The 10,011-nt window shown below is 33.8% G+C and overlaps 1 protein-coding gene across 1 annotated transcript; it reads right to left on the bottom strand.

Annotated features, from left to right (window-relative positions):
• Positions 1–777: 777 nt before the first annotated feature.
• Positions 778–1,278, bottom strand: LOC107632810 (uncharacterized). Its single transcript, XM_016336460.1, has one exon. It carries the CDS (start codon positions 1,276–1,278, stop codon positions 778–780), a length of 501 nt encoding a protein of 166 aa, XP_016191946.1.
• Positions 1,279–10,011: the final 8,733 nt, after the last annotated feature.

The following is a 10,011-nucleotide window of genomic DNA, read 5'->3' as shown; positions in this document are numbered from 1 at the left end:
TTTCGTGGAAAGCGCAATGCTTCGTCTTCTCAACATATTTTTGGTCCTGGTAGGAATCTGCTCTGTTCGGTGTTTTGATCATTTTTGCATTGAGTATTTCCTTAATGATGTCCTCTCTTTTAGTATTGAATTATGTGTACGCATCGTATTTGGGCGTAGGGGTGGCAACACTACCCGAACCCGCGGGTACCCACCCCGCCCCTACCCGCTCGGGGCGGGTAATTACCCGCCCCCGTACCGGGGCGGATTTTAACGGGGCGGGTTCTTGGACGGGGCGGGGCGGGGTCGGGTTTAGGTTAAACCCGCCCCTACCCGCCCCGATATATATAATATATATATAAATATATATATTTTTAATATATAATATATGTTACATATATAAAATAATTAGTAAAATGATTAATAATATTATATCATATATAAATTTTTACTTTAATTTATGTTATGTATGTAAATGGTGGTTATATAATTTTTAAAATTTTATTTTACTTGTTGAATTTAATGATTATAGGGGCGGGTAGGGGCGGGGCGGGTATCCGCAGGGGCGGGTTAGGGTTTTACATTTTACTACCCGCGGGTAGGGCGGGGCGGGTTTCATGCAGGTTTTTTGTAGGGCGGGCCGGGGTCGGGTAGAGCAAAAACCCGCCCCTACCCGCCCCATTGCCACCCCTATTTGGGCGTCAATTTAAAGGGCTTCTTGTGGTCTTTGTTATTTTGGGTCTTGGGTTGATTTTCTTCATCTCAGGGAGGTTGTTGTCTGTCAATTCGTCGAGCTTCTTAGAGTTCCTCGATTTCCATTTGACCATCTGCCTTTTCCCGAAATTCTGCCAATGTTTTCATTTTGGTAACAGCTATTGTTTCTTGAAACTTCCCAGGGTGGAGACCACTTTTGAGAGTGTGTAAGTGGACTTCTGGGCTTAAATTTAGGATTTCCATGGTTGCCTTGGAAAACCACGTCATATAATCTTTTAGACTCTCATGTTGCCCTTGTTTGATGGTACTTTGGTAGTCTGATCCATGTACATATATCCTTGAAGCGCCAAAATAGTCGATGAAAGATCGGCCCAGCTCTTCAAAAGAGGAGATTAAACCTGCAGGCAACTTAGAAAACCAAAGTAATGCATCACCATCTAGAAAAGTAGGAAAATCTCGGCAAAGTATAGGTTCAGAGGCACCATTAAAGAACATCATGGATTGGAATTTCTTAATGTGGACGTGGGGATCTCTGAATCCCTCATATGCCTTGAGGGCGGTGGGCAACACAAAGTTCTTCGGCATTTTAAATTTGACAATGTCCTCTGAAAAAGGGATTGTCAATTGTTAGTCTTTCTTTTGGTGGGGTAACCTCGTCGAATCTTGATCCTTGCGGTCGTGTTCCGTTTGAGGTTGCACTCTTTGGATCCTCCACATTCGACTTACCGTTGCGATTTGATTCCAACAGATCGGCCATCCTCTTAACTTCGGCCAAAAGGATGTTGTTCAGGGCTACCAACTCGTCATGGGTGGGCGGAGGAGTCGGCGGTGCAACATCATCGGCCATGATCCTGCAAAAACTAGCAAAACAGAATGTGCATGGGGATTAATTTAAATAAAACGAGCCCCACAGTAGACGTCAAATATTCCATCAAGGATACTCTTTCGAGTTATAACTTGACCACGTGTCTCTGCAAGTCTTTGTGGTCGCTGGGAAGGTTATCCTCTGAACTTGGGCTTGAGCATGGAACCTGCAAGAAACACTCGAACGCTCAAATCAATAATCTTATCAATGATAAGGAAACTAGTGTATCTTATTTTTTTTGGTATTATATCTGTCCCTGTGAGATTGGTTCCACGCTGTTATATAGATGAGCCAGATCAGTCCCTGCAACGGCTTGTAGAGTAAGTGGTCAACTTTCTCGAAAAGTTCATTATGCTTTTGAATATCTGTTTCAGTTGTGCGAGAATCTCGACTTTTGTGGGTTGCCAAGGATTCCTCATTAGTCTGGTATATGCTCGTACATTTATTCGAAAACCAAGGTTGTTGGTATAGTCCAATATATACTGCATGCATCAATTATCCAATGTATAACTTGTCAAAGTAAGATGAAACTGGCGACTTCCTTTTTGATGGGTGAAGAATATCTCGGTAGTGCAAAATGTGAGTACCTACAAAAAGCACTATGAGATTTAAGTCAGGTTAGATCCAAATGATGTTGGTAATATGTTAATAGTTTTAACTAAGATTCTAAAAGTTGAATCAGTCATCAAACTTCTCTAACTAGCTAATGATTCGTATTAGAGGTTCAACTAATTTAATTATAACTCAATTAGAATTATAATAAAATAATCTATAAAATTATAAATAATTAGACAAAAATATAAATATATGCTAATATAAATATTAAAAGTACATAAATTAAAAGTACAAAACCAACTAAAATTTTATAATCTCATATAAGTATAACACAAGAGTTAAATAGAAAAAAATTTTCAAATCTCAAGGTTTATATATGTATAACAAAACAAACAAATTTTAGTTCAATTATATCTTAATTTGTGTTTCTTTTATTTGAAAAATAAGTGTATTTTATATCTTTTAATTTTAATATATATTTAATTTAAATTGAATGTAATTTTTGTATTATTAAATGTATTATATTTTAACATTAAAGATAAGCATAATTATTATATATAAAAAAGCTTTCTTTTTTTTTGTCATGTACTTGAGTAGCCCATTAGAAATACCCACACAAGAAGTCTCTTTTGTTGTAGACTTGAATAGCTGTAGAAAAAATTTTAAAAATTGGCCAGTTTTTAGTTCGGTCCAACTGACAAATTTCTGACCGATTTAACAGTTCACAAATGATTCTTAAACAAATGATTTTGGTTTATCAACTAAACTATAAGTTAAATAGTTTTCGGTTCAACCAACCAGTTCAGCTCAATCTTTAAAATATTGGTTTCAACATACTTTTTTCTCTTCACAAAAAGCTTCTGTTATATCTGACTTATTCTTTTTAGTCTATTGTTCGTAAGAATCGGTTATAGGATAAATAATAAATAACTATAACAAGGCAATTCATTTAACATAGTTGAACGTATAACATGCAATTTGTTGTAATAATATCTGAGATATAGGTTGGTTATGGCCGAGTTATAACAAATATATCACAGCTCTGATCTCAAACATAAACTGATGTGTTGACAAGTAAATCAATTATGAGCTTTCAAAATATTTAAAAAAAGAGACATAACCCGGACATACTCAACCCCAAGGTTTTGTGGACATAAATTGAGTAACTTGCATAGAATATATATGAATCATTTAAGTTTGGACATAGTGAGAAGTAAGGGTTGTCATAAACGATGTGAGAGAAGACATGTATATAAATAAAAAATTAAGAGAAGCAATCATAAGCATTAATTTAAAAGGAGGTTCTATGGTGCTGACGAGCAAAATCACCATGTGATGCAGTTTGAATGTGGCGTGCTTTTCAAGTGAGGCGTTGCGAAAGAGACTGTGCATATTACTGGACCGTTATAGATGTTTTTTTTTTTGTCGTTTTTCCGTTTCTAGTATGTGTAATTAATAGTGTCAATGAGGTGTTATATTAGTGGTATGGTTGGGTAGGATATGATTAGGCATGGATTATGGGCCGGACTAGATGATTTTTAGGGTGATCCTTCTTTGGAAACCAAGTAGCTTTGCCTAGTCTCCTCCAAAAAGAAAAACGAGTTTACTGTTAAAGTGGGTGAGGTTTTCATTTGGAGAGGACGTTGTGTGCTCTTCGAAGGCACACGAGTAATACAATAGTAAAAGATTTCCATTTTCCCATTACACTCTAATTTAACAACAACAATAACAACAACAACAACAATAATAATAATCACTCCTTTAACTTTTTTCTTTCCCTTTCACTACAATAATTTTTATCTATGTCAATATATATTCTAAGAAATGCTTAAAAAATATTGTCTAAAATAATAAAAAAAACTCTTAATATTTGTTTTAAAGAAATAAGACTATTACAACATTTTTCTAATCAACATGTTATAAGTGTTTCTTTTTAGTTAATTAGAAAACATATAAAAAATGTTATTTTAATAGATTAAATAAATAACATTCACTATATTCATATATTATATTTTATAAAAGTTACTTTTAAATTTTTAATAAACATCAACTTATAAATGTTGTCTAAAATAAATTAGTATCTTTTTTTTTTAAATTATAATCTTCCCTCCAAATATTTTAACAAAAATTATTCTTTCCCTCCTTAGCTTAAAAATAGAAAAACAAAAGCCAATTTAATTCATCATCTTCATCTTTCGGTGAAACAACCCCAACTTTAATTTTTGAAATCCCAAACATAAAATCATCATCTTCATCTTCCTCTCTTCGATGATGACAATGGAGACATTTACACGCGTTCTTCTTTGCTCATTCATCATTGTTCTTCAGTTTTGAGCTTGGGTCCTCTTTGCTCACGTTCAAGCTTCGATCCTCTCTGCTTGCCGTTCGAGCTTCGATCCTCTTTGCTTGCGTTTTGAGCTTCGATCCTCTTTGCTCTATTTTGTTCATTACCGTCAGTTACTATTTCGCAGGTACCTATGATTTTGCCTATTTCTTTTTCATTTTTGTGCTTTGAATCCTAATTTTGATAATTTTGTTGTTATTATAGCGTTTTGGTTATAATGCTGCCGTTTCGAGCTTTTCTAGGGTATGCTCGCCGTTCATCTCTGATCTTACATATCCTTTTTAATTTTTTTATTTTATTTATTAGTTTGAAGTTGGTGAATATGCATAAATAGAGACTTAACTTTTTCGTCTTGTCTCTAATTTAATATCTATGTATTTTTTTATCTTGAGATCTGGATTTTGGGAGTCTATAGATGAATTGAGGGATATTATTGGTTTTTCAAGTTAAGGTTATTATACTTGTTTTTACCTCAACTGTGTTCACTGCATCATTTCCTGGTCATTACCAAGGGATTAATACATATAATATACTTATATTCTTCTTAGACTTCTTTGGTTTCCCTTTTATACATAATAATCCACATAAGTGCCTTTTGATGCACTAGTATTAGGCATTCCTAAAATTGAAGTGTTATGATCGCAAAATTTAATCTAATTAACCACCTGTTTAGTATTTTGTAATCTATATATTATTTGATTAGCTGAGTAGTTGTAGACTCAAGCTTTGTTCTATTTTCTTTTTGAGCTAAATTGTGCCTCCCATTTAAATATGGCCTCTTGGTGGCAATCCATCCATTCAATTATTGAATCCCCAGTCAAAGAAATTTTTAAAATTTTGCAGTATTATGAGCATGTATCCCTACTTATTTCATCAAAATTAGGTGTGATATCATGTCCCGTATGTTGATGATATGACACTGTGAAAGTTGATTTACAGTTGATGCATGCTTTTTATCCTCGTCTACTTCTACAACAATGCCTTAGTTGATTGCATTTATGTTGATCACTTTGTTGTTACCAATTGCTGGTAAAATCTAAACTTATAATTTTACTTTATGGCTTATTGTATTGTCAAGACGTTGGGCTTCTCTTTGTGGGAATGACGATTACTATTTGAGAAATTGGGATATCAAAGCACATAGTAGCATAGCAAGGTCGTATAATAACACTAACAAGCTGTGCAAGCTCTAGTGTGTTCTCATTTTATAGTGTGTTCTCATTTTAGTGTGTCAAATAATAATAGACATATTGATTATGCTAATTCAAAAGTTCAGCTTTAGTGCAGGTTAAGATTTCGAGGCACGAAAATTTTTAGGCAGAATAAAGGAAACTATTTTTTATTTTATTTTAAATATTAAGCTTCCTAAGAATTTATGTTGATTATTCCTTCTTGTCTTTTGGCTGAAAAATCAAGCTGCTCCAAAAGAATTTATGTTGATTATTCCTCCTTGGTTGTCCTCTAAAAATAAACTACTCTCATTAGCTACTGCTGCTTTCTTCCAATATAGTTAGTTACTATTAATTGTTAATATTGGTGTTTGTTTTCTTTTTTCTCTTGAAGGAGATTGATAAAAAATATTTGCGAATCTTTGGCGAACACTAAGTGCAAATTGTGCGTATATAGCAAATTGTTGCGTCATAACCTCGTAAGATATTTCTATCTTATACTTATTTGCTTTTATATGTGTATATTCTTGCACTTTTTTATGTATAATGTTCTTTTTATGTAATGTTTGTCTACTATTGAATTATTAATAGAATTCATTCATCTATTAATATTCTTTTAAGGTGTTGTTAGCAGGTATATAAATTACATCATTTTTGCTACCTAGATTCTTAGTTTAACAGTAATATCCTATGAACAATTATGTTTTCCCAAGACTCATCCAAGAACTGGATGAGTTTACCAAGACATAGCCAAGAGTTTAGGGACAACGTCAATAGATTCTTGGACTATGCTTACTTCTTTGAAAATCCTCGAGGAGAGAAAATTATATGTTCTTGTGCAAAATGTTGCAACTATTTTTGACCTTGTCAAAGACAGTCTGTTTATAGCAATTTGCTTTGGATTCATCAAGGGCTATACACGATGGGTTAATCATAGGAAAAATATAATTGGTATGGATGTCGATACTGGTGATACCGATGAGATTTATTCATGCGATGACATTAAAGGCATGCTAGACGAAAGGTTTAGGAATATGGCAGATGTTGAGGGAGAAAAAGAAGCTATGAACGAAGATGCAAAGAAGTTCTATAATTTGGTTGACGAGGCTAGCAAGGAACTATATCCTGTTTGCAATGGATTCTCTACGTTATCTTTCACTATCCAACTATACTTGTTGAAGTGTCTACACAAATGGAGCAATGCCTCATTCACTTCCCTCTTGGAGTTATTCAAAGAGGTTATTCCTAACTTGAATCTCCTTTCTTCTTTTAACAAAGCCAAGGCTAGTAAGAGATTTAGGTTTTGATTACAAAAAGATTTATGCATGTCCAAATGACTGCATGCTATATTGAAAAGAGCACAAGAATGAAACATGTTGCCATGAATGTGGAACTTCTCATTGGATTGAGAATGTGGTAGTTAAAGGTGACATATCTTCAAAGAAAGCTCACAACATTCTTGCAAAGATATTGCGATACTTTCCCTAAATTTCCAGGCTTCAAAGGCTATTCATGTGCTCAAAGATTGCTAAGAATATGAGTTGGTATCAGGAGAAAGCGTAAAAAGGATGGAAAGCTAAAGCATCTTGCCGATGGTCAATCATGGAAGGATTTTGATAACCGACATTCAGAATTTGCCAAGGAACTTCGTAACTTGAGACTTGGTTTGGCGAGCAATGGATTCAATTTGTTTCGAACCATGAGTATATCTCATAGCACATGGTCAGTTATTTTAGTGACTTATAACTTGCCACCATGGATGTGCATGAAACAAGAATACTTCATGCTTTCTTTGTTGATACTGGGACCAAAATCGCCATAAAATGATATCGACATGTACCTGCAACCATTGATCACATAACTTTCTCTATTAAACTCTAATTTCCCTCATATTTATACCATTTTAAAGCTCTCACAACTATCTTCAATTTGAAATAAATTTCACTCAATTCCAAACTCCGAGAGCCAAGTTATGGCCCACCGAAGTTGGTTAAAAACAAGATTTTACCAAATTTGTCAATCCTCAAAAGACCAAATCTCTCAAACCAAACCAATTTAATCATAGCCCAAACAATACCAAAACAATCCAAAAATTCATACCAAACATTCCTAAACCATTTCTCAATCATTCAACCATCTAAACCATTCAATTCTCACCTCATTAACTCATTCAAAATTCTCAATTCAACGTAATTCATATCAATACTCATTATCAACATAATCATCAACAAACACCATCAACCATTAACTATATCCATTCATTTCATAGCATTATAACCATTATCATTCCACAACAATCATATCACCCCTCCATTCACAATTTCACATACCACACATACATTTAATCAACAATTCAATCATTCATACGAATTCAACCTATCTTAAGGCAACTAACCTAAGTCTCACGCAACATAACATATTAACTAAAGGAAACCGAAACCATACCTTGGCAGATTCTCACACAAGCACAAAATCACCAAATTGATCCTCAAACAAGTTCAACGATACTTAGCCACCAAAATCAACTCCAAGCAATCCAAACTACCAATATCAACTCCAATCAACATGTATTTACTTTAATATCATTCAATACACCCAAATTAACACTAATGTTCACAAACTCAATAAACCACAAGGGTTTTGAATTGGCTTACTTCATTCAATGGTATTTGATGAAAAATCCAATAATTTTTTAATGTTAGTTGACACCTAAACAACCAAAATCACAAAATTCACTCAACCACCATAGCCAAAAACTCAAAATCTGTTAGAGCAGAGAACTAGGTAAAAAATTGAAATTTTCTTACCACTTTGTTTGGATAGAAATGAAGAGCTCGTCGAGAGCTTCGTGTGACCGTAAACAGCACGCAAATTGGAGCTCTGTAGCTCAAGATATGAGCCAAGGAAGAAGAAGACGAATAGTGCTAAGTGGGGTTTTCTTCTTCTCTTCTCAAACCTATTGCCTCTCTCTCTCTCACTTGTGTGCTGAAATGAGGGTGAATGTTCATTAATTGGAGCTTTTATATGTTGGGCTTGGGTCCAACTTGGACCCGGTCCAATTGGTTTGTATTTTTGGCTCGTTTGACCTAATTTTGGGCCAAAACCTTTAAAATAAGTGACCGATTTTCAATTTAAATATTTTTCTAAGTTTTTTTGCAGTTTTAATTTCTCACTCGCAGTACCGGACAGACTTAAATCGGTACTATCGATATGCATTTTTACGCAAATTTTCCCCAGAAAAATACACTTTTTCACTCGAAAAAATTTACCGAATCCAAATCTCTCCTTCAAATTTTTAAATTAATATTTCTAAATTTTCGAACCTATTCCAAAAAATTAAACTATTATTTTATTTTAATTAATCGGTTAATTAAATTTCTGGTTCTTACAATCCTTAAATCACTGCTACACACTTGGCAACTAAAGAGAGTGCAAGGTCAGCAGAATGTACAACCACAACTTAAAGAATTTTTTTCTCTAACATTCTGCTACAATGTTCTGATTTTTCATAATTCAAAATTCAATTTTTGGATGCATTACCTCCATATAAAGTGGCACTTAACCAGATTTTGAAATCAAGGAAAATAGAGCATTTACAACACATATTCTTATTGAAGTTTCATTCTTTCTTTCATGGAGTTTACATAGAATATTTCTTTTTTATCTTTTCTATCTATCACTTTTTTGTAACTAAAAAAGGCTGAGTTTCATCATATGAGAAATCAAAGTAAATGCTATGAGAGAAAAAAGGCAAAAGAGGTCAGTTTGAGAAAAGCCATAATATTCATTTTATTATAATTGGTGTTTTGATTTCTTGAATTAGGATTTGTTCTCTTTTTTAAACTGGGTTAGCACTTGGAGATTGACTATGCTTGTGGAGAAGCGTAATGGTTTGTTGAACCATGTTAGGTCATCCTTACTAAGTTGGGATAATACTCAGTGTAAAGCTAGGCTAAGTGAGCTTTGTGTTGAGAAGTTTGGTGAAAAGTTTAGGTGATTCCTAAATGGATTAGGTTGTAATCCTATGGAATTGGTGTTTGTTATTCCCCTGAAATTATAGTGAAATTCTATTACTATTATTATGGAGACGGAATGTAAATCACATTGCACTAAATGGTTGAACCAAGATACATAGTATTGCAAGATTTGCTTCTTTTCTCTTCTCTGCATACTGTCGCTATAAAACAAAACAAAAGTCTCATGAATTTTTTGTTTTTAAGTCACCACAACAAATTCATTATAAGTTGTTTTAGTGCATCACCTAAAATTTGGTCCTAAATTCAACCTCTTTCTCTAGGCCAATCAAAACCTTCATACACCTATGGATGTTTTTTCGCTTTCATACAATAGAAGTGCCCGTTAATTTATACATCTAGACAAGAAAA

This window comes from Arachis ipaensis, chromosome B3 (genome assembly GCF_059453495.1).
Source record: "Arachis ipaensis isolate K30076 ecotype BB chromosome B3, ASM5945349v1, whole genome shotgun sequence".
Taxonomy (NCBI): Eukaryota; Viridiplantae; Streptophyta; class Magnoliopsida; order Fabales; family Fabaceae; genus Arachis; species Arachis ipaensis.
This window is presented reverse-complemented; position numbering and strand designations above follow the sequence as displayed.